A 26,563-nucleotide genomic window follows, 5' to 3' on the forward strand; every position below is an offset into this window, starting at 1 on the left:
GGAATAAATGTAACTTAGAAATTTTAAAGCCTACAACTGAAGTGTAGGATGGAAGAGACATGACTTGTTTGTAGTTCATGTTAAAAAGGCTTAGGGGTCTAATGGACCAGATATTTAATATCGAATCAGTAAAGTGGTGATACAGCCCAAAAACTAATGTGATGTTAGCCTACATTTAAAGAAGCATGATGTACAAAGCTTAACCAATAATAGCTACATTATGGCTGAATTAGCCAGATTATAACTGGAAAATTGTGTTTAGTTCTGGATAAAATGAATGATTAAATAAATAAAGCATTTATTAAGCACTTTCTGTGCTAAATGCTGGGATACAAATAGAAACATAAGAGGAAGGTTTCTGCTGCAAGTTAAAAGGAAAAGATTCATAGTCCTCAGAATGTAGTAGCATAACATATGTGGTTAAGTCAAATCCAGTGATAAAATTATATCACTTTCTGTTGTTGAGCTAGTTGATGGTGTCAAGGACTTTGGTGGCAAGAATTTTTTCCCTTTTCTAGATCTTCAAGAGGCGTGGCTCTAGTACCCACGGAAGCAGTTGTCAGGCTGCCTCTCACTAGGATGATGGCTGAGGGCACTGGGCTGGAAGGAAGCATTGCTGTTCCTAAAGTTCTTAGATTCAGATTCCTAGATTGTCAATATCAGGGTTTAATGAGAGACCGGTCAAGGTGACTGTTGTGATTTGACTTAACTTGATACATTTTGCCTACTGTCTCTCTCTGAGTGCTTTAATACTTCAGCCAGATAGGCTGCTCTGTGAGTGGCAGTTGGTGAGAATGGCTGGCCCCTTCTTTACAAAATTCTGTTTGATTCCTGTAAAGAGTGGGATAGAAGCAGGACTGGAGGGTGATACCACTCCCAGGACTCTTGTGCCTATCTATCTATTAGTAGCAGTGAGTCGAAAGTTGTTGCTGGTGGTGATAAGGAAGGTGGACCTCTTTGCAATGACTTCTCCTCTCAATAATTTCTGCAAAAGCTGGTCTGGAAGTAGTTCTGATTATTTGTGGGATGTTGCTATTCTGAAGACTCTGGATTTCAGGGTTCTGGTCTGTCTCTTTCAACATCTGATGGAAGATATTGGGCATTGGGGAAGTCTTTGAGGGCATGGTCTGTGTTTTGCCCCTTTTTGTATATCTCCAGTGCTTAGCACAATGCAAAGAACATAGTAGGTGCTTAATAAATGTTAATTGAATGATTAGAGATTTGATTTGCCTGGGAGATGTTACTTCCTGTCTCTCCTTCAGGTATCCTGTAGCTTCAGCTAGGTCAGCTTGCCTACCCTGTGATATTTGAAAAGAAATACTGACATCCTAGAGTGAAGAATGACCAGGATGATGAGGGGACTCCTAGCTGTGTCATATAAAGAATAATTAAAAGAACTTGGAAGACAGCAAAGCCAAGATGGTAAAGAAGTAAGAAGTAGTACAGCAAGCTCCCTCCCTCTCCTCCAAAAAAATCTAGAAAATACTGATACTAGCCAAATTCTGATGGGGATATCCAAGACAGTCATATTGAATTGTTTGCCTAACCTAGCTCTTTATGGGGAGGCAGAGAGAGAAGTCTATGGACACTGAGGGCAGGGTCTGGCCAGGAGTATTACATGTGGACACTCCAGCATCAAGGGAGAGGTTGTACACAAAAGCAAGTGGAGATTCATGACCCATATCATGGCACCACCCTCAGACACATATGGGACAGTTTGCCAGGGACACGTGTCAACTAGCTTTGTCACCCACTACTCAGTCACAAATCCAGACCAGACAAATCCATGTCTCTAGCACAGGCCCTTGACTATATACAGAAAGGAGAAAATTCAAAAGCAAAGTAGTGATGCAACTCTGAAGCCCATAGACCTAAAAAAGGAATGACTAGGGCTTGAATTCCAGACCAAAGGACAACCTGCAATTTTCTCATTCTGAGCCAGCAAACTTTCCAAGCCAGCTGTTAATGACTGAGCCCAGCAGCAGTCTGCTGTTGCACATACCCAAACACATATTAGGAAGTTACTGAGCTCAAATGAATAGGGCAGCAATCAGTCTTTACCCTGAATCAGACCACTTTAGGAGCAATGAAAGCTTACAGGTTTCCAGTCTGAGATGCCCTAGAGATCTTGGAACAACAAAATGTCCAATAACTCAAGAAAACAGCAGAGGGACCAATCCAGACTTCTCTACAGAAATATACATATCCTGGCCCAAATATGAAGTATGAGTAATTCTACCATAAAAAAGAAATTATGGTGACAGGGATGCTCAAGATATAAACCCAGAAGAAGAGAATAACTCCAAAACATCAACAAATTAAAGCCTCAAAACATAAATTAGGCACACATTCAATAAGATTCCTAGAAGACATGAAGCAAGGATTTCAAAAGAATCAGAAAATGTTTCTGTCAATGAAATGAAAAAGAAATGAAAAGAAAATTTTAAAGGCCTGTGGAAGAAAGGATTGGAAGGGGAATTAACAGTTTGCACAAGGAGTACAAAACTTTGCCAAAACTTTGTACTGAAAAGTATAATGGAACAAATAGAAGTCCATGATTCCATGGGGTAACAAGAAATATTAAGATGAAGTAAAAAAAACCTGAAGAAATAGAAAAAAATATAAGATATCACACATCAAAAACAACTAACCTGGAAAACAAATAGAGAAAAAAGTTTTAAGAATCATCAGACTACCCAGATGTCATGATCAAAACCAGAACATAGATAGCTTTTTAAAAGAAATCTTAAAACTGTACAGATTTCCTATTATTAGACCTTAAAGTGGAAACAGAAAAAAATCTACTGAGCACCTTCCAAAAGAAACCTCCAGATGAAAACTTCTAGGAAAATTATAACCCAAACCCAGAGTTTCCCTGGTCAAAAAATGCCACAAGCAGTTAGGAAAAAAGTATTTAAGCATCAATGAGCCCCTAAACAGGATCACACCTGATTTAGCAGCCATACTTTAAGGCAGTGATGGGCAAACTTTTTAAAGAGGGGGCCAAAGGAAAGGAAATGCTCATCTGTCAGTCTGTTTCTAAGGCAGCTTCTTTGAAGTTTCATTGTATTGTATCCTTACTCATTGTATTCTTCAGATTAGGAATAATGTCCCTCTGCTGGATAGAACATTTCAGAGGGCTGGCCCGAAGGCCGTAGTTTGCCCATCACTGCTTTAAGGGATCAAAGAGCTTGGAATACAATATTCCAAAAGTTAAAGACTAGAGACTCACAGCCAAGAATAACTTACCAGAAAAACTGAGTATAATTATACAGTAGGAAAAATGGATTTTTAATGAAAGAGAACTTTAAAGCATTCCTAATGAAAAGACCAGAGTTGTATGGAAACCTTGAAGTTCAAACATAGAAGTTAAGAGAAACATAAAAGGTAAACATAAATACATAATGATAAAGTAGTGAACAAGGAAAAACTACTTACATTCTAATATGGGTAGATAATACATGTATCTCTTTTGAACTCTCATCATCAGGGGTTATAAGGAAAGGCTAATTAAACAAAAGGTTTATGAATTATTCTATTATGTCTTGATTTTTTATAAAAGAGGAGTACATTGGTTGAAGGAGGAAGTTTATGGAAAATTATCCCACATAATCTAGATGCACACAAGCAGACCTCTATATAGTCAGTAAGCATTAAGTGCCTACTATGGGCCAGGCAACTCTGAGGAAAAAGAGACAAAAGATAATTTCTGCCCTCAACAATCTAAGAGGGGAGAGAATAAGCAAATAAAATATGAACAAAGAAGTTATATACAGGTTAAATAGGAAATTAAAGAGAATAAACATTAAAATTAAGTGGAGTTTAAAAAGGCTTCCTGTAGAAGATAGATTTTGTAGAAGATACTTATTTGGGACTTGGAGGAAGCCAGGAAAGGTAGGAAGTGGAGATGAGGACAAAGTATGTTACAGGCATAATAGACTGCTTGAGAAAATGCCTGGAGCTGAGATGAAGTGTTTTGTTCATGGAATAGCACAGAGGTCAGTATCACTGGATTGAAGATTACTTTTGGGGTATTAGGTATAAAAAGACTAGAAAAGTTAAAAGGAAGCTTGGCTACGAAAGGCTTTAAATGCAACAGGATTTGTGTATTTGATCTTGTTAGGGTGCCATTGGAATTTGGGGTTTGAGTAGTGACATAGCTGGTCAGACCTATACTTTATGAAAATTACTTTGGCAACAGAATAGAGGATAGAATGATATGGGAAGAGACTTGTGGAAGGCAGATTCACTGGCAGGCTATTGCAGTAGACCAAGAGTGAGGAGATAAAGGTCTTGTACCAGAGTGATAGTGAATCAGAGGAGAGAAAGGGATGGGGGAAGAGGCTGACACTTGAACCTTACTGTCATGTTAAGTAATCAAAGGATGATGGGATACATGCAAACACCAAGTTGGTTCAAAAACACATCTCACTCAACAGGGAAATAGGAGGAAAAAGGGGAGATGGGAGAAAGAGGAATTAATGAGAGGTTAGCTTAGGGGAGTGATTAACCCTAAACAAAATAAACTATGTGTGCACCATAGAATGGGAAAATGAAGGGACACCAATAAATTGGGGAGTGCCTGAGCAAGTTGAGATATATATAAATGTAATGGAATATTATTGTCCTGTAAAAAATGACAAAAGTGGTGACTTCAAAGAAATTTGAGAAGAGGTACATTAACCCATGTAGAATGATGTGAACAGAACTACAACCATTTATATAGTGGCAGCAGTATGACAAAAACTTTGAAAAAATGAGCCATTATGTTCAGTGCAATTATCAACTGCAATTCCAGAGGACTAATAATTGAACCATGTTACCTATTGCCTAATAGATGAAGGGCTCAAGATGCAGAATTGTTGTTCATAAATAGGAGGCAGGGAGGCAGATTGGTAGTAAGAAAGGGCTGCTAAGCCTCACTTGGACCTGACAGGCTCTGTTGGTTGAGTCTGCCAAGCAAGCTCTGGATTCACAGGCACTGGATGGATCTGGGCTAGTGAGTGAAGTGTTTGCCTAGGTAGTTACCCAATGTGCTAGTAACCCAGGACTTGTGAAGATCAGCTTAGCCAAGCTTTTCCCTCTAGGACAGTGCGCAAGCCAGAAACCTAATGGGAGTTGTATAAATGTTTAACAACTCTTCTAGCCCCTGGCTTGGGGTTAGATTTGATGGTAAAGGGTTGGTTTGGGCTGGTATAGATGTGCCCACTGGATAAATGCTATTCTGACTGTGATTTATAAATCCCTTCCCTAATTAGCTATAGATGATTCACCAATTAGGAAAGGAACACCAATCTTCTTTGTACTGCAACAGGATTTATTTCTTTATCTAAAAGGGTTAGGAACAAGGAAGTAAGGATAGAGGTTTTGGGGAATGCTAAGCTAAGTCTAAATAAATAAAGGTAATCCAAATTAAATGGATGATAGATTTGATGATAGACTGGAGCTTTCTTCTCCCTCTCTAAATCACTGGCTTGACCCAGTCATGGCACAAACGAAAGGATAAGGAAGGCTAGTGATGTTCTTCTTGTTGACTGTGGTGTTGTCTCTCTCACCTCTATTAATAGCAGGAAATTGATTTCCTATGGCACTCAGTTATGGATGATGGATTGCAGGTCTAGGGCCTACCCTCCCTGCAATCCACTCTCCTCCCAAGATTATCAAGAATGAGACTAATTATGCTGTTGTCCCAGGGTATTTATAGGGGTGGTTCCAACTTTCTTTTGACCCTGGCTCATACCACATGGGCACATTCCAAAGTCTTTAACTGACATTCCTGTCACTCAAGATGTCCTCCATCTTGTCCCAGAAGTTCCTTATTACAGAATGAAATAAATAGATATAGATAAATTTTAGGTGATTAATATGGAATTTACTTATTTTGCTTTTGTTATACATGTTCGTAACTGGAATTCTGTTTTTCTTTCATACTCTTTTAAGGAATTGGAAGGGACAGGCAAAGTCAGCAGATTTTTTTTTAAGTATAGAACTTGGAATGGTTATTAAGAAGAAACAACTTAGAAAGTGAATTCTGCCTTTCCAGAATATGAAAGGCTCCTGTGTCACAAAGGGTTTAAGCTTACTTTTGTAACTCTAGAAATTTGTAACCAGTTAAAAGAAGTTATATTTATGCAAATATTTTCTTAGTAGTAGAAGAAAGAACTGTCTAACAAGTAGAGCTGCCTATATATATATATATATATATATATATATATATATATAATAAGCTAACTTATTAGGTACAACATGCACTGATGTTGGAGCTATTCAATAGAAACTACATAAAACTTTGCAGTGTTATAGGCTTCATAAAATCAGAATTCTACAACTCTTAAGATCCCTTACAACTCTGAAGGTTCTTTGAATCCTTTGCATATTGTTGGCAGGGTTATTAATATTTGTGTGTCTCTCAGTATAACTTCTGTTTGATTTACTTTGAATCACTGTTCTAAGGGGCAGGGTTGATTTTTTATGTATGGTTCTTTCTCTGAAAACTCTTAGGTTACAAACTAGATGATTTAAGAGTCTAAAATAAATTTCCAAAGATAGTATAAGGAATTTAAATAATATTTCCCTTTAAGATGACTAAAGGACATTTTAATAAAATATTCACTGTTTTTCATTTTAGCTTCAATGGTGATTTAATCCCTGATGTTTTTGGTGTCACAAATGTATCGAGCCAACCACAGATCCTGATAGGCGGGTAAGTAGATACTTAATGTTATTATATGACAACATATATTATTAAATGATAATGTTATTCTGACTTTGTATGTAATCTGAAGTTAAAAATTGGTTCTTATATCTACATTGAAAAGATCAGTCCATTATAAATAAAGATGATTTTGTAGTGTTTAAAAGAGTATTTTATCAGTGTCTGGAATTCCCTTAATCAAAAGATGGATTTGGCTCTAGAGATTTCCTAACCTGATAATATTTTGTATGTTCTCTGAGAATAAGAAAATGTGAGATTTATGTTTTTATTTAAGTATTTAATTTTTAGGTGTGTGTTTAGGAATAGGAGAATTTCATTTAAATATGATGGATTTTGCAGTGGCTAAGTAGGTAGCACAATGTGATAGAGCACCAGGCCTGGAATCAGGGGGACCTGGATTCAAATTTTATCTCAGGCACTTCCTAGCTATATGAAGCTAGATGAGTCATTTAATCCCAATATGTAGATAATGAGTCCCTGCCTCTGCCAGACCCCATAGTCTATTTCCAGGATTATACTTAGAGCCTTTCTAAGTGGGGATAACCTTCTACAACCTGCACTTGCTAAAGTAACCTTCATGAATTCATGATCATGCCATGATGAATTCATTTAGTCAGTAGGCATTTATTAAGTGCTTTCTATGTGCCAGTTGTTGTTCATTCAGATCATGACCCCATAGGTCATGGGGTTTTCCTGGCAAAGACACCAGAGGTTTGCCATTTCCTTCTCCAGTTCTATTCAGGCAGGGATTAAATAACATGCTCAGAATCACACAACCAATGTCTGTGGTCATATTTGATCTCTAGTTTTTCTGACTCCAGACTGTTCTAAGTGCCAGTGACACAAATCAAAACAGAAAGAAAGACTGCTCTTCTCCTCGGGGAGCTAACATTTTTTTAAATTGAATTTCATTTTTTTCAGTTACACTTAGAATGAATTTTTGACAATTGTTTTCTAATATTTTATAATTCAGATTCTCTCCTTCCTTCCCTCCCTCCTCCTCAAGGTGGTAAATAGTCTGATATAAGTTATATTATTGCTTTCATGCAGTATATAGTTTACATTCTAATAGGGAAGACTTCCCACAAGAGGCAAGCTGAAAGGCAGAAGTGGACGAGTCAGGGGTAATGTACTTATGTGGGCCACAGTAGATAGATAATCAGGTAAGGCTAGTTTGAAGACCTTCCCCAAAATGGATATTCTTGGAAGAATTCAATTTTGGGAGAATTGTCAAGTTCAAATGGCAGTTTTAAAATTAATTATATTTTTAATTTATTAGCAGAAATTCAGGTTATTACTTTACAAAACTGAGGTGAAGGGTCAGAAAAGAATTCCAAATGAAAATATTAACTTACCCTTAATAATAACTTTGCTAATCAGTAGTTGAAGCTTCAACTTCTTCCTTACTCTAACTTTATAATGACTTAAAATAATGTTCCTCTATGCCACATTTTTTAGAAGTAGTGTTTCTCAAGTGTTACTTTTATATGCCACAAAGTGCCAGCAATGTTAATTAGCAATTTCCCAAAATGTAGCTTGTAACTGATGTGACTCAAGCTTTTGGAATATCTTTGCTCTTAATGGAAAAGTAAAAATACTTATTATTTTGATCAAGGCAAACAAAATTTACTTAATATCTTCCCATGCTGAGAAACCATTCACTTGTATTTTAAATAGTGGCCAGAAATCAATGCAGCTAGGTAGCAGAGTAGTTAGAGAATTGAGCCTGGAGTCAATAGGACCTGATAACTTAACCTCTATCTATTCGAGTTTCCTCAACTGTAAATTGGGGATAATAAATAGTACTTGCCTCACAGTGTTATTGTGATTTTCAGATGAAATAAAATTTGTAAAGTGCTTATTGCAATATCTGGCACATAGGCACTAAATAAATGCTCATTCTTATCTTCCCCCTTATAGACCAGTCTTGAGTTTATTATTTAAATAGGTAAGTGTGAAATATGTAATGGAAATACATGCTGCACACTTTGATCCTAATTTGTTCTAATTTCCAAGTAAATTTTATGGAATATTTGAATACAGTTACTCATAACTGTAAACTTTGGCCATTTATTCTTCAGCAGAATTGCAAAACATGAATTAAAATCTAGTTAGCTTTTGTCTAGGCAGGAAAGAATAGATCTTATTTTTTCATCATGATACTTCCTCTGACATTACATTATATTCAGTGGTTGGCTAAGTGAAGCATTTTAACTTGAGCAAATTCAATAGACTGAACTTCACTTTTACAGATGATTTTGTTTTCCTGAAAATACATTGAGGATAAATTATAGATATTTGCACATAACTTTAAATAGAATTATAATAAAAGACCATCTGGCTAAGATCTTGTTCTTTAAAAATTATATGAAAGTGCTAGCTAGGTGGCTCAGTTTGAGGATCATCTGTGTAGTATTAATAATCGAGGAGTGAAAAACATAGGAGCTAATGAGATCATCAAATAAAATAGTATAAAGGGAGAAGGGGGCTCATGATAGAGCCCCCACTTCAGGACCAGTCAGACAAGTAGAAGAACCAAGATAGGGCAATATCATGAAAACCTGGAGGGAAGAAAGTACCTAGAAGAGGGCAATCAGCCATATCAAAGACGGCAGAGAGGTCAAGGAGAATGAGAGATGAAATGATTGGCCCATCTTGGCACAGGTTGTAAGAGATATGGAGATCTGAACCTGGGATATTCAGCTCCAAATCTAGCAGAATTTCCACTATGCCAAAGTGGACATATTAGAAAATGTTTGTTTTTTTTGTTTGTTTTTAAGACCAGTGAATATGTAATGGAAATTTTTTTGTGCCCTTCAGAGTATTTTGAACTATAAATCTTGACTTAATTTTTTTAAGATGACTTTCATTTAAATCCTAAAGTTTTTAGAATATAGCTTCTGATTCCCCTAAGTTATTTAGGACTATAACCTTATATTGACTTTTCAGAAAGATTTTATCAGCTTTCTTCAAGCATAGCATAAATAAGAATTTTTTTCATGGAAGTATTTTCACAGCACATTCATATTTCATTAAAGTTAGTGATTAATTATATATGAAATTCATTTTAGTTCCAAGTGTGAATCTTTGTTTAAAGAAAAAGGATTTTGTTTTGCTGATTTTTTAATCAAGGTGAATTTACATTTTTAATAGACTGCATTTACCTATAATATATAAAGTACTGTAATTATTATTGTGTCTAAATATACTTATATTATCTGCAGCATAAAGTTGACTTTTTTGTTCATTTTTTAAATAAAGTATTTTGATGACAAGCTTGCCTTATCTTTTGACTCTACCACTCTGTAAGAATTTTGAAGAAGTTTTTATATTTAAAGGCTAGTGATTCTATTTAAATATCAGGCTTTGGATTTTATTTTTCTTTTTAAGAGAAAATGCATCAAATATTTCATTAATTCTAAAAACAAATTTAATTCAGTTCATTTTTACTGGACTTCCATTAAGTCTAATAAGATTTATATTGTGTTAAGAATTTAGGCTCACACTTTTTTTATAGTAATTTGAGGTCAGAATATTAAGCATATTGCTAATAATACTATGGGACATACTGGGAGTTCTTTTGGGAGAGAGGACCACCATGGACCTGTGATTTTATTGATGTTTAGAGCTTTTCTACCAGTGCACATTGATGGCTTATCTGCAAAGTATGGTGTTATATAATTTCCAGGGGATAGTGAGAAGTTTAGTGATTTGTCTAAAGTCAAACAGCAAAGATATATTAGAGGTTGGACTTGAGCCCTGGTTTTTCCTTCCTAACTCTTAAGTTCAATTCTCTATCCTCTGTAGCACATTACTACAGGTCAGAGAAGAGAGGATTCATGGTAAAGCTTTCCAGTAGAGGAACCAAACATTGCAGAATGGGATGAGGAGTAGATACCTCCCTCCTCTCCCCATGTTGACAGTGATTTAAAAAAGAATTTTACCTAAGAGTCATTACTTCTAAGGACATACAGGAACTATGCTAATAACACCAAAGAATTAGAAAGAGTGAGGGAAATGATGGGGATTGTGTTATATGCATAGATGTTTAGGCGTAATTGAATTTCAAAATATTAAAAAAATTAAAAAGTTACTGGATTTTCTAAGGATTTTCAAATGTTAATATCATTATATGTTTATCTCTGAAAAGTGAGTGAATTCAAATTCATTTTAAAGTCAGTTACCATAGGCAACCAAACATCAGCAGTTGACATTAATTAGATTTAAATTCACCCTTTGGTAAATGCTAATTTTTTGTGATTAAAGGATAATGATGCCCACAAAGTAGTGTACCTTAATATTGTTGTAGTTCCTGTGGAAAATAATAATAATAATTAGGTTTTCCCTCAGAGGTCAAGAAATGTCACTGATCAAATAAAACACATCATTCTGTCTCTGGAATAAATTGACCACCTGAAGGTCACTGCTATGTATTTTTCCTCCTAAAATTAGTTTCATTTTATATTCAATCTCATATGATTTCACACAGTTGAGAAGTTTACAATTTAGATAAATACTTTGCTTAAAAAATATCAATTCCTTCTTGCTAAAAACTTAAACTATATCAGAAGAGCAAATGAAGCAAATTTTAGCTGTAAAATTTCATAATGTATATGCCTGATATTGACAATAGAATTTGTACTTTACAATTACCTTATAGTAAGTCATCTGTTCGGTAGCATTTGTTTTTGATGATAATGTTGAATGAAGCTTCTGCTTAGATTTCTTAAATCAATTATTTGGAATCATGTAACATACAATTTTCACCTCTTTTTAATGAATTATAAATACATAAGCATCGTGTGGGAAAGACAACAGCTGCCAGCTTTAACTAGGATGAGCTTAGCTGCACATATGCTATGATGCGCATTATGTAGATATTAAGCTAAAATTATATTCAATTATCCCATATAAGAATAAAATAAGAAAAATATATAGATAAGCCTTAACTTGAAGGCAATGATTAGGAAATACTTGAATATGTAATATATCAACAATTGACACTTTATACTTATATTGAATTCCTCATTTGAGACATACTTTTAGATATACAAAAAATAAGAAGTCATTTCTTTTTTTTTAATTTTTAATTTTTAGAAAATTTTCCATGGTTACATAATTAATGTTTTTCCTTTACCCTACACCCCCTCCAGCCTCCCTAAACCTCCCCACCACCCAGTAGCTAACTCACATTTCCACTGATTTTAACATGTGTGGTCAGTCAAGACTTATTTACATATTATTGATAGTTACTTTGGTGTGGTCTTTTCGGGTCTACATCCCCAGTCATGTCCTCATCAACCCAAGTGTTCAAGCAGTTGTTTTTCTTCTGTGTTTCCACTCCTGTAGTTCTTCCTCTGAATATGGGTAGCATTCTTTTCCATAAATCCCTCAGAATTGTCTTGGGTCATTGCACTGCTGCTAATACAGACATCCATTACAATCAATTTTACCACAGTGTATTAGTCTCTGTGTACAATGTTCTTTTGGCTCTGCTCCTTTCACTCTGCATCAATTCCTGGAGGTCTTTCCAGTTCACATGGAATTCCTCCAGTTTATTATTCCTTTGAGCGCAATAGTATTCCATCACCAACATATACCACCACAATTTGTTCAGCTATTCTCCAATTGAAGGGCATACCCTTGCTTTCCAGTTTTTTGCCACCACAAAGAGCGTAGCTATAAATATTTTTCTGCAAATCTGTTTATCTATGATCTCTTTGGGGCACAATCCCAGCAATGGTATGGCTGGATCAAAGGGCAAGCATTCTTTTATCACTCATTGGGCATAGTTCCAAATTACCATCCAGAATGGTTGGATCAGTTCACAACTCCACCAGCAGTGCATTAACCTCCCAATTTTGTCACATCCCCTCCAACATTCATTATTCTCCCCTTCTTTCATTTTAGCAAATCTGCTAGGTGTGAGGTTAGGTACCTCAGAGTTGTTTTGATTTGCATTTCTCTAATTATTAGAGATTTAGAACACTTTCTCATGTGCTTATTGATACTTTTGATTTCTTTACCTGAAAATTGCCTATTCATGTCCCTTGCCCATTTATCAACTGGGGAATGGCTTGATTTTTTATACAATTAATTGAACTCCTTATATATTTGAGTAATTAGACCTCTGTCAGAATATTTTGTTATAAAGATTTTTTCCCAGTTTGTTCTTTTCCCTTCTGATTTTGGTTGCATTGTTTTTGTTTGTACAAAAACTTTTTAATTTAATATAATCAAAATTATTTATTTTACATTTTGTAATTTTTTTTAATTCTTGCTTGGTTTTAAAATCTTTCCTTTCCCAGAGATCTGACAAGTATACTATTCTGTGTTCACCTAATTTACTTACGGTTTCCTTCTTTATATTCAAGTCTTTAACCCATTCTGAATTTATCTTGTTGTAGGGTGTGAGATGTTAATCTAAACCTAATCTCTCCCATATTGTTTTCCAATTTTCCCAGTAGTTTTTGTCAAATAGTGGATTTTTGTCCCAAAAGATGGGCTCTCTGGGTTTATCATACACTGTCTGGCTGATGTCATTAATCCCAAGTCTATTCCACTGATCCTCCCTTCTATCTCTTAGCCAGTACTATATTGTTTTGATTACTGCTGTTTTATAGTATAGTTTAATATCTGGTACTGCTAGGCCCCCTTCCTTCACATTTTTTTTTTCATTATTTCCCTTGATATTCTTGATCTTTTGTTTTTCCAAATAAAATTTGTTATAGTTTTTCCTAATTCAGTAAAGAAGTTTTTTGGTAATTTGATAGGTATGGCACTAAATAGGTAAATTAATTTGGTAGAATGGTCATTTTTATTATGTTAGCTCTTCCTACCCATGAGCAATCAATGTTTTTCCCATTGTTTAGATCTAGTTTTAATTGTTTGGAAAGTGTTTTGTAGTTATATTTATATAATATCTCTGTTTCTTTTGGTAGATAGATTCCTAAGTATTTTATATTGTCTAGGGTGATTTTAAATGGTGTTTCTCTTTCTACCTCTTGCTGCTCTAATGTGTTGGAAATACATAGAAATGCTGATGATTTATGTACATTTATTTTGTATCCTGCAACTTTGCTAAAGTTGTTGATTATTTCTACTAGCTTTTTAGTTGATTCTCTAGGATTTTTTTAAGTATACCATCATATCATCTGCAAAGAGTGATAGCTTGGTCTCCTCATTGCCTATTTTAATAACTTCAATTTCTTTTTCTTCTCTTATTGCTACTGTTATTGTTCCTAGTACAATGTTAAATAATAGAGGTGATAATGGGTATCCTTGTTTCATTCCTGATCTTATTGGGATGGCTTCTAATTTATCCCCATTGCATATTATGTTGATGGTTTAAGACATATACTGTTTATTATTTTTAGGAAAGGACCTTCTATTCCTACACTTTCTAGTGTTTTCAGTAGGAATGGGTGTTGTATTTTGTCAAAGGCTTTTTCAGCATCTATTGTGATAATCATGTGATTTTTTGTTGGTTTGCTTTTTGATATGGTCAATTATGTGGATGGTTTTCCTAATGTTGAACCATCCTTGCATTCCTGGTATAAATCCCACCTGATCATGATGAATAACCCTCTTGATCACTTGCTGAAGTCTTTTTGCTAGTATTCTATTTAAGATTTTTGCATCTGTGTTCGTTAAGGAGATTGGTCTGTAATTTTCTTTCTCTGTTTTTGATCTACCTGGCTTTGGAATCAGTACCATATTTGTGTCATAAAAGGAGTTTGGTAAGACTCCTACTTTGCTTATTATATTAAATAATTTGTATAGTGTTGGGATTAATTGTTCTTTGAATGTTTGATAGAATTCACTTGTGAATCCATCAGGCCCTAAAGATTTTTTCTTAGGGAGTTCTTTAATGGCATGTTCAATTTCTTTTTCTGATATTTGATTATTTAAGTATTAGATTTCTTCTGCTGTTAATCTAGGCAATTTATATTTTTGCAAATATTCATCCATATCACCTAGATTGCTAAATTTATTGCCATATAATTGGGCAAAATAGTTTTTAATGATTTCCTTAATTTCCTCTTCATTAGAGGTGAGGTCTCCCTTTTCATCTGTGATACTATTAATTTCGTTTTCTTCTTTCCTTTTTTAAATTAGATTAACCAGTACTTTGTCTATTTTATCTGTTTTTTCAAAATACCAGCTTCTAGTCTTATTTATTAATTCAATAGTTCTTTTACCTTCAATTTTATTAATTTTCCTTTGATTTTTAGTATTTCTAATTTAGTTTTCATCTGAGGATTTTTAATTTGTTCATTTTCTAGTTTTTTAAGTTGTATGCCCAATTCATTAATCTCTGCCTTCCCTAATTTGTTAATATATGCACTCAGTGATATAAATTTTCCCCTTAGAACTGGTTTGGCTACATCCCATAGGTTTGAGTAAGATGTCTCATCATTGTCATTGTCTTCAATGAAATTATCAATTGTTTCTCTGATTTGTTCTTTCACTAAATTATTTTGGAGAATCATATTATTTAATTTCTAATTAGTTTTTGTTTGCCTCTCCATGTATTCTTACTAATAACTATTTTTATTGCATTATGATCTGAGAAGGTTACATTTATTATTTCTGCTTTTTTGCATTTGTTTGCCATGTTTCTGTGCCCTATTACATGGTCTATCTTTGTGAATGTTCCATGTGCTGCTGAAAAGAATTTCTTTTTGTCTCTATTTTTCTCCATATATCTATTAACTCTTTTTTCAGGATTTCATTCACCTCTCTTATCTCTTTCTTATTTATTTTTTGGTTTGATTTATCTAGATCTGATAGGGGAAGGTTGAGGTCCCCCACTAGTATGGTTTTGCTATCTATTTCCTCCTTGAACTCCACTAGCTTCTCCTTTAGAAATTTGGAAGCTATACCATTTGGTGTATACATATTGAGTACTGATATTTCTTCATTGTTTATACTGCCTTTTATGAGGATGTAGTTACCTTCCCTATCTCTTTTAACCTTATATATTTTTACTTTGGCTCTGTCAGAGATCATGATAGCCACCCCTGCCTTCTTTTTCTCATTTGAAGCCCAAAAGATTTTGCTCCATCCTCTCATTTTCACTTTATGTATGTCTGTCTGTCTCATGTGTGTTTCTTGTAGACAACATATGGTTGGGTTTTGGTTTCTTATCAAAAGCTATTTGCTTCCGTTTTATGGGCGAGGTCATCCCATTCACATTCAGAGTTAAAATTATCAACTGTGCATTCCCAGACATTTTGATTCTCTCTCCCAGTCCTGTCCTTCCTTCTTTCACTGTTTCCTTCTCTACCCGTGTTTTATTTTTAATTAGTTCCTATAATCCCCTCCCTTCTTATACTTCCCTTTATCCCCCCGTCCCTTCTTATTCCCCTCTTACTGTTCTTTAAAGCCAAGAGGCGCTCCCCACAAACCCTCTCCCTCCTTACTATTTTCTTCCCTTTCCACCAGTCTGTTTGTTACCCTTCTACTTCTCTATAAGGCGTGAATCAATTTTCTGCCCCTATGGATCTGATTGTTCTTCTCTAAGTTGATTTCAATGCACTTAAATATTGAATATTTCCTCTCTCTAACCTCTTTACCCTTACAGTGTATTGTTATTTTTCCCTGTTGATCCCACGAGCTTATTTATGGAATATAAATTTATTCCTTTTTGTTTGTTTTCCTATTTTTCTTATTATTATCTTCTTCCCCCCCCCAGTTTTGTATATATTTATACCTAGATACATACATACATATATACATACACACATACATATATGTATGTATATATACATACATATATATATTTCTATTTATATATCTCTTGACATTTCATCCTATACAGTTTGTCCCTGTTCCCTCTATATAAACTTCTAGTTACCCTGTTGGTAATAATAATTTTTATTATTTGCCAATACCTTCTTTTCTTCTTGGGATATAAATTGATTGAACTTGTTGTGTCCCTTAAAGAAAAAAAAATTTTTCTCCTCCCTCCCATTTTCTTAATTACCTTATATTGTTTCTCTTAAGTTCTGGGTTTGGGCAGCAAACTCTCTGTTTAAGTCCGGTTTTTTCTTGATGAATGTTTGGAAGTCCTCAATTTTATTGAATGACCATACTTTTCCCTGCAATAATATAGTTAGTCTTGCTGGATAGTTGATTCTTGGTTGTAGACCCAGCTCTCTTGTTTTCTGGAATATTGTGTTCCATGTATTCTGGTCTTTAAATGTAGATACAGCCAGATCCTGTGTTATCCTAACTGTGGTTCCCTAATATCTGAATGACTTCTTTTTAGCAGCTTGTAATATTTTTTCCTTGGTCTGGCAGTTTTTGAATTTGGCTATAATATTCCTGGAAGTTGTCAGTTGTGGATTAAATGTAGGAAATGATCTGTGGATCCTGTCGATTTCCACCTTTTCCTCTTATTCAAGAATTTCTGGGCAATTTTCTCTGATAATTTCTTGTAAAATGCTATCTAAACTTTTTCTTTTATCATGATGTTCTGGGAAACCAAAAATTCTTAAGTTGTCTCTTCCAGCTCTGTTCCCCAGATCTTTGGTTGAATCAATGAGGTATTTCATATTCTCCTCAAATTTTTCATTTTAAAAATTTTGCTTAATATATTCTTGCTGCCTTGTGAAGTCATTTGCTTTCTAGTTGTTGAGTTCTGTTTTTTAAAGACTGAATTTCATCCCTTGCTTTTTGGTCATCCTTCTCTTTCTGGTCTGATTTTCTTTGTATATCATCTTTTGCCTTCTTTGCTTCATTTTCAAGCTGGCCAATTCTGGCTTTTAAGACTTTATTTTCTTGTTTTAGTTCATGTATTTCCTTTTTCAAATTGTCTTCAGACTCTCTTGATTGCTTTTTGAGTTCCTGAAGTTCTTGAGTTCATTGAGTTTTAAATTCTTGAGTTAATTGAATTTTGAGATCTTCAAAAGCCTGTGTCCAGTTCACTTTAACTACTTCCTCTTCTTCCATTTCTGTTTCATTTGCTGTCTTTTCACTTCCTTGAAAGATGCTGTCAATTGTCATTTCTTTTCTCTTTTTCTGTAGCTTACTCATGCTTTTTTCCCCTCCTTGTTCTGCTAGTTTGAGCAGATGTATTTAATGATCTTTGATGAATAATCCAGCTGGTAATTTAGGTTTGTAGTTACTTTCTCTTCCCTCTGAAGACTTCTTGTCTGTTCAATTGTTGGGATTAATCCTCTATTGATTGGATTAATCTTACTGCTTTATCTGCCCTGAGGCTAAAACCTTGAGGGGAGGGAAAAACAAACAGAAAAACAAACAAAAAAAAAGTGGGGTGACAAAAAGGAGCATTTTTGCTGAACTGAACTCTCCAGCAGTGGGGTACCCCTGTGCTGTCTGCTGTGTTTGATCTTGTTTTCTTTCCTCTTGAAGCCCTGTGATCTCTGTCTCAGTATGAGGAAACCAAGCTGTGTGTAATCTGTGGTTTGGCTCTCTCTAAACCACCATCTTCTGGGTGTTTTTGCTGTGTTTCTCTTGTTTTTCTCCTCCAGTCACCTCTCCAGTGCCTGTGTTTGACTCCCTGAGTCTGATGCCAGCAAGGCCCTCTCTCCAGACCCCTGTGTCCACCTGCCCTGAGATTTTCCTGGCTGCTGGAGACTCAGCACAGCATGTGGGGAGGGGTCCTGGGATCCTGGGATTCCCCTTCTCTGCCCTCAGACCAGACACTTCAAGAATTGAAGTCTTTTTCTTGGCATACTTCTTTAGTTATGCTGTAGTAGGGTTCCCCCTGCTCTGTCCCGTTGGTAGATTTGGTCCTCTTTCTTCCAGAAGCACATTGTTTTCTATCTCTGTGTGTAAGGGTGCGGAGGTTTTAAGATTTGCTCTGTCTAAGCTGCTATCTTCCCGAAAGAATCAAGACAAGTCATTTCATCAAAAACAAACTTTACAGGGCAATAACCACCTCTACTGGTTTCCTTATTTCTTTTCATTTATGTTAAGTCCAACTCATATCTTATTTCCTATGTGAGTCTTCATTTCATAAGATATGTGCTAACATCAAAAGTCTTTGTGATGTGTCTTTATTCATAGTTTGCATAGATAATAGAATACTAGCTATAGAGGTTCAAAGGAACTTAGAAGCCATTTAAGTTAACTCCTTTATTTTTACAGATAAGGAGATTGTAACCTAGAAAGATTAAGTAATTTTTCTGGTCACACAGAACCATAATTTAAACTCAAGCCCTATTTCAAATCTAGCATTCTTTCCCCTTTACCATATTCTCTTTTTTAGAAATGTTTTGTATCCTGAAACCCTTCTCCAGAAAAAGTTATACCTTCTTTAGCTGACCTAGTATTTTGTTATGTCTCCCATCTACTTTTCATATCATAGAATTAGTATTAAATTTATCTGAGCACATAGCTACTTATCAGGACTAGATTGTGAGTTTCTTTAAAGGAAATTATATCAAATTATTTCTGACTTTTCTCTAGCACAATACATTTCTCATAGTAGACATCTTAGAAGTAGTTAAAATGTGAATAAATTAGCCTTGAAGGCATAAGCCATTTGTAGCTTCTAAAGTATCTTGCTGTGAGCTGAATGCCTAGAACTCATAGGCTCTAAATGTTTGTTGTGATACACAAAGGTTTCTGTAATGCCACTTTCTCAATCAATGGAATCATACCAATAAAGCTATCTTCCAGACTTCCATTACCAAAGGACACCCCCTCCAAAGAATGCATTTAAATATACTGTGTTTGACACTAGGAGCTAACTCCTCCAAAAGACAGTATGTGTGTGTGTGTGTGTGTGTGTGTGTGTGTGTGTATTTTTGTTCATTTCTAGCCATGTGCAGCAATTCTAAGATATTTCCAAAATGTATAGCTTGCATTTGGCTTATCCTAAATTTGGTAACAGGCTTAGATTTATTCCAAATGTAGGCAACAGAGTCCTAACTCTTATACAGGGACTTGAAAAAAACACCTCATGTATATACATCTTTTATTTCAGCCCACAAAAATGAACTTATAGAGTCCATGAACTGATGCAGAAATACATAAGACACTTTAAGTATTAAATCATTTGGCTCATAGTTTTCCTCTCCCCTCCCCAATTCCTGACTCTATCATACTAGATGACTTCAATATATGTCATTAAACATTCAACCTCACAATTCATAAGTCTCTTCAGATCCAGTGACCTATTATTCCACTCTCTCTTAGCCAAACACAGGCATAATTAAACCCACAAGAATTGATGAGGTCACCAAGTGCAAGAGCAATGTAGTAAGAGAATAGATTATTAAGATAAAAAATAATAAAGGCTGATATTATAATATAAATTAGTATTTTAATTAAAGCCATGCTGATAGATAAAGTCATTAGACCACGCGCTTGTAAGAATTTAAAATTGCTGCCCCAGCCATTATTGTTACCTCCATGCGCTCAGGTAGCTAAAAGAGAGTTCCTCCTCACCCCGGAGATTTAAACTGTTCTCTGTGTGGAGACGTAGGCGTCCCCACGCCCAAAGAACAGGAAACGGAAACCCATTGGAGCACGGGAAATGTAGTTTGATAGTTCCCACGTGTCCATAGAAAATATATATACTTTTAGATGGCATCTCCCAAATTTCACTTTTACAAGATGATTCAGTATAGGGAATTGCAGTATACCCACAACTGGCCTTCAGCTTGCCTTTTTAGTTTCATTATGCATTCCTGCCATCCACACTTTCTATTGTCTGGCTAATAAAATAGCCTTCTTACTGTTCCTTACATATACACTTTGTACTATTTCAGAATTGGAATGCACACCATCTTCATCTTCACCTTAGAAGCACTTCCTCTATGACTTGATTCATGCACTTCCTTTTACTGAGGCCTTTCCTGATCTCGCAAATATTAATGTCCCCTTTCCACACATTGCCTTGCATCTATTTTGTGTATATGTATGTGTGTGTAATATAAATATATGCATATACATTCTTACACATATCAGTATAGATATTTTCTTCCCCCAACAGAATGTAGGCAGCTTGAAGGTAAGTATTAGTTAATTTTTGTCTTTTGTGACCCTCTGTTCTGAATGGTGAGACTCTGGTCCAGACCACCATTTCATAAGGTTTAGGGCATACTGACTTCATTCCCAACTTCACTCCTTACTTTTCAAACTTGTCTACCTTCTCCATAACAGCCTTTCCCCTACACAAAGTACCTCTTTTCCACACTGGCATACTCACCTGTTTTCAGCTCCCTTTTATATATATCTTCCTCCATTAGAATGAAAGCTCCTTAAAGGCAGGGCTATCTTTTCTTCCCTGTATTTGAACCCTTAGGGCTTGGCACAGTGTTCTCAACTTCTACCACACTACTTGGCATGTAGTAAATTCTTACTAAATTTTGCTCATAAGGAAAATAAGTTTGGGATTGCCACTGGAGGAATCCTTTGACTTTTTAGAGGTCTCCAGTCAACCCTCACATAGACTTATAGTGTTATTCCGTAGTTGAATTCCACAACTCCCTTTCCTTCTCCACCACCCATCTTCCATCCAAAGGCAAATATATTTTAGAGCTACTGAAAAAAAAAGGAATTTTCTTCCCATCATACTTGGACTGTTCAAATAAATTACTGACTTGTGCTCTTCACATAAAATGCTGACTATAAGCAACTCACTTTATATCCATGTTGCCTGAATAGATTGGCAGTCTTGAATTACAAGGCACCTGAATATTGTCATTAACTATATAGATACCAATTTCAAATATATTCTCATAGATTATATTCTCTTACTGAAAAGATAGCACAACTAGAGCTAGTGCAGATCATTTCGTGGCCCATCTTAAGGTTAGGAAAAGAAGTGCAGTCATATGTACTCTATTGATTTGGTTCAAAAAAATGAACCTTTTTTTTTTTTTTTCTGAGGGGCATAATTCATTCTTTTTCTGGTTTTAGTAAAATGTGTTCAAATAGCCACTATAAGTCATCTGTGTATTTACTTAGCATTGCCACATGGGCAGAATTTAATTGCTTAAAATACTATATTTTTAAGTTGCATGTCATGGAAAAAGTCATTTGCAAGTTTGTATTAACAATATTTTAAACTTTATTTCCTCCTTAGGAATTTATCATGGCATCCTGTACTGAATATTCAGAGTAAAATGAAAATACCACATTCTCATGCCTTTATTGATTTGAATAAAGATTTTACTGCAGGTGAGTTTTTTCCTTTAAAAAATGAAATTTTTTATATTGAATTGCTAACAGATTGCTTTATTTTAAATAGTACAATAGATGTAAAGTATTTGAAAGCTACCAGACTTCAAGAAAAGAAACAAGACTTACAGTCCCCAGTTGTCCATTAATTAGATTCATTTTCTTAGTAATTCCTAACTTCAATTTCTTCATGTGTAAAATTAAGATGTTATTCTGAATCAGAGGTGTCAGATAAAAGGCATGATTTTGTGACTCAAGACCAGATTAATAGGTAATTGGGAAATATTTAACAAAATAAATGAAAATGCAATAAAACAGAATGTTATCTTGTGTGTTTCTAAATCAATTTCTGCTCTGAGTTGTACTAAATCTTATATGGAGGTTAATAACCATAGTTTCTATTTAAATTTGATAAAGCTGCTCAAAATAACCTCTCAAGTTCCTCCTAGTTCTTACATTACATAATTCTTAGTATTAAAATTTAACTCTCTGCCTCAGTTTCTTCACTTGCCAAAGTATTTACTTTTCTCAACTTTTTTATAAGGTCTCTATGAAAAGCAAATGAGATAATTATGTAAAAACATTTTTGATAGGTTGTAATACCATAAAGATATAAAGTCAAAGTCATCATTATGATTAATTAGTGGTATCAAGGTAAGGAGAAATGAAGTTTTTTTAATTTAAAATTAAAATTTTTTAAATTTGATTTCTAAATTATAAAAAGTGGAAAATTTTAGAAAAGTATTTGTTGTGATATTTTAAAGTTCTATAGAGTGATACTTCATTAATCTGGATTCAACTCATTAGGAATTCTTGATCTTTAGACATAAGCTAACTAGTATTTACTTTGCAGAGTTTATTTTAAAAAAAAGATTAGTTAAGTAAATTTGGGGAGATAGCTAGGCAGCACCATGGATAAAGTGCTAGAACTTGAGGCAGGAGGACTTTATAAAGGATAATTTAATTAGGGAACTTCAGTTTTATAGTCACTTTTTAATATCTCCTCAGAACTGTATTTTCAGCAATCTGTAATCCCATTTGATAATTATCATTTTAATGATAAGTTATAAAGAATAATCCCAATTATTAATTGGTTAAATGTGGATGCGAAGCTATAATCAATAATCATATTGTGAGTAAAATGACAGGTAAAATGCCCTTTGAAGATATCATTGCCAAAGAGTTTGCATATGTCTCTAGCATCCTGGAATGTGTCCAAACATTCCTGAAGATTGGAGATTTATGACATCTCAGTTAGCTACAGAGTGCCCTTGACCATTTTCTCACTATATGTGAAACCAACTCCAGCAGTCTGCCCCACTACATTTCTTCTCATCCTAAGCTAGTTATATAAATAAAAAATGCAAAGGAAATATTTAGTCTCTTTATGGAAGCCCACCTTTTGCTGCTGTCTCTTCCCTGTTTCTTTGACATGAAATAATAAGCATGAGCCACATTTATCTAGAACTTTAATGTTTGCAAAACACTTTTCCTCACAGTCAGCCTATGTGATAAGGAACCTCTTGGACAAGATGGAAAACAGCTTGAGTGACAGGATCGTTGGTTAAAGAACTTAGAATTTGCCCAGGTGGCGTAAGCCAAGGCCAAGAGACAGTTGGGACCACTTCTATAAATACCCTCGGACTGCACCACCCAGGGTCTCAATTGGAGAAGGGAATTCTGGGAGGAGGGTGGTGTATGGGAGGGTAGGCCATAGACCTGCAAATCCAGCATCCAAACCTGAGTGCCATAGGAAGTTCATTTCTCCTGATACTAATAGAGCTGAGAGAGAATAACATCAAGCTGTTAAGAACATCATTATCCTTCCCTGACCTTTGGTTTGCACCACAGCCAGGTGAAACTGGGGATTGTGTGAGGGAGAAGAATCTCCAGCCTGATATCAACCTGTTACCTATAGATTTAGATCACCCTAACTTAAATTAGACATAGTATAGCATTCCCAAACCTCTATCCTGATTCCTTGTTCCTAACCCTTAAGATTAGCAATAAATCCTGTTACAGTTTAATCCAGCTGAAGATTGGTGCTCCTTTCCTGACTAGTGAAGTCCACAACTATAGGGAAAGGGATTTATCAAACCACAGTCAGATTATTAGTGCTATCCATTTAGCAAATCAGTACCAGCCCAAACCAATCTTTTATCATTAAACCCAACCCCTAAGCCAAGGACCTAGAGGAGCTGTTGATCATACCTATAACTCCTCACTTGATACTTTGGCTTGGGGCACTGTTAAAGAGGCATAGGGGTGGCTAAGCTGAACTTCATAAGTCCTGGGAATTACTAGCACATCTGGTGATCACTTAGGCAACCTCATCTCTCACTTAGCCTACATACATCTTCCACCTGAGGATCGAGCCATCTTGACAGGCTCAGATTATAGAGCCTGTCAGCCCAGATAAATAGCACCTATTTATATCATCTCTTTTCTTTATCACCTATTTGGAGGGATTATAAAATTATGATTTCAACATCTTCCTGTTCAAAAATGTTAATTACTTTGGAAAGTTTTAATAACATCCATTTGTATACAATGTACACTTAGGAATCATTAAAACAAATCTGGTGAGATATCTAATTAATATAACTAATTATTTATGTTACTGAAATTAATATGATTGCATTCCTTTGAAAATATTCTAACTACCTTTGTGACCTTTAACCTCCCCTGTGCCATACTTTTCTTATCAGCAAAATTAGTGGGCTATTCCAAATGTCTTCTCATTTCACTTCTAGATATATACATGTATAGATGCATATACTCAAAATCAGATTCAGTAATTAATCTTAGATTCCCTGTAATTATTCTTAATTAGTAAAGTTTTACTAAGCTGTGCCCCCCCCAAAGTTGGTGAAAATAATTTTGTCAAAGCTTTTAAGTTTTAAATAGAAATTTTTATTGTAGATTATTACTGGTTCCAGGTTAACTTAATATCCATAGATTGGGCCTTTCTACTAATGCAGCGTTTCTGTTTTTAAGCTACTAAAGGAAATATTTAGATTAGAAGTAGAAGCAGAAGTATGCTTTTAGTAAGAATGATCAATATCTTAACTTTGAAGAAAATAGTCATGGTGATATTTTGAAAGGAATGCTAAGAAAATTCTTTTAAATTGTACTTTTAGTAGATTGAGATATTAATAAATGTGAAAAATAATTTCTTACCTTTTAATTATAGATAAATCTTATGTAAGTCTTAAGATATTCCTTTTTACAAAGGGAAAACCCAACCTACTTAAAGCCAATTTAACTCAATTTTTTAAGCGAAAAGTAAAAAACTAGAAGAGTTCAAATCTAATTAAAATTTTTATTACATGGGTTTTAGGATCATATTCAGATGACATTGGTCTTACGTTTAGCGATTATTCATAGCAAGAAATTTTGGTATAACTTTTAAGAATTCTCTGACACAGCTGTCATATAAGGTAAACATTTTGACTTGAGTCCACTAAAATTTTGTGATATAATTTCAACTAGGCCTTCATCGCTTCATGACAATTCCTTTATTCTTTCCTCATTGATTTTTTTGTTATACTCTTAACAATCAGTATTCTAAACCTCCATTCCTTTCCTTAAGAACCCTCTGTTACCTTCTTCCTTTCCCTTTTTACAGAAGACCCCCCTCCTAATTTAATTTTTTTAAAAAGACCATTTTCATGAACTTCCTCTTTTCTCCTCTCCCATATATTATATAATAATATAATATTATATTAATATAATCCCCCCCCGCCCACTGTCACCTTCTTGTTCTTGTCTATAAAAAAAGGTAGTCTTTCTTGTTGCCAAGACCAAGCCCCCTAATTGTGCCTTCATCTCTTTCCTGCCTGTCTACTCCAGAATTTTGGCACATTGGTCATTCCATCTTGGTCTAGTCAGTCTTTTCATATGTACTGGCCTCTTCCCTGCTCTTTCTTCTCTGTCTTTATTGGATCATTATAAATATTTAGCTCCTAAATGTAGGAGTATTCTGAGACTCTTTTTCTGATACTTCTCACTCATTGAATTCCTATGACTTTAAATCAGTGATGGGCAGACTACGACAGCCTGCGGGCCAGATGCGGCCCCCGAAATGTTCTATCCTGCCAGCATGACATTATTCCTAATCTGAAGAATACAATGAGTAGGATACAGTAAAATGAAACTTCGAAAGAGTTGCCTTAGAAACAGACTGAGAGATGATCATTTCCATCCTTTGGCCCCCTCTTTAAAAAGTTTGCCCATCACTGCTTTAAATAATCAACTTTATGTGACTAATTCCTGCACCTATATATCCAGCCCTAGTTTCATCTCTTACCTGCCTGTCTACTCCAGAATTTGGGCCCATCAGTCATTCTCTCTTGGTCTCTTCAGCCTTTCCATATCTACTTTCCCATTCCCTGCTACTCCCTCCCAGTCTTCATAGTCCCAGCAAATAAATATTTATGAAGCAGTTGTTATATGGGAGGCACTGTTCTAAGCTTTAGGAATACAAAAGAAGGCAAAAATAATCCCTGCTTTCAAGGAGCTTACATTCTAATAGAGAGATAGTGAGTAACTAACCCAGTACATACAAAATGTATGCAGAATAAATGGAAGGTAATTTCAAAGGGAAAAGCACTAACATCTAGGAGAACCAAGAAAGCCTTCCTGAAGAAGGTGAGACTTGAGCTGAGGTTTGAAAGAAGCAAGTGAAAC

The 26,563-nt window shown here is 34.9% G+C and overlaps 1 protein-coding gene across 1 annotated transcript in view; it reads left to right on the forward strand.

Annotated features, from left to right (window-relative positions):
• The window catches only part of ITFG1 (integrin alpha FG-GAP repeat containing 1), a 262,800-nt gene that overhangs the window by 21,971 nt on the left and 214,266 nt on the right, over positions 1 to 26,563 (forward strand). The window contains exons 5-6 of the mRNA XM_044659729.1: positions 6,629 to 6,703; positions 21,780 to 21,874. Coding sequence (XP_044515664.1) covers positions 6,629 to 6,703; positions 21,780 to 21,874 — 170 coding nt within the window. The remainder of the gene's footprint in view (positions 1 to 6,628; positions 6,704 to 21,779; positions 21,875 to 26,563) is intronic.

The sequence above is a fragment of the Gracilinanus agilis genome, chromosome 2, assembly GCF_016433145.1.
Source record: "Gracilinanus agilis isolate LMUSP501 chromosome 2, AgileGrace, whole genome shotgun sequence".
NCBI lineage: Eukaryota > Metazoa > Chordata > Mammalia > Didelphimorphia > Didelphidae > Gracilinanus > Gracilinanus agilis.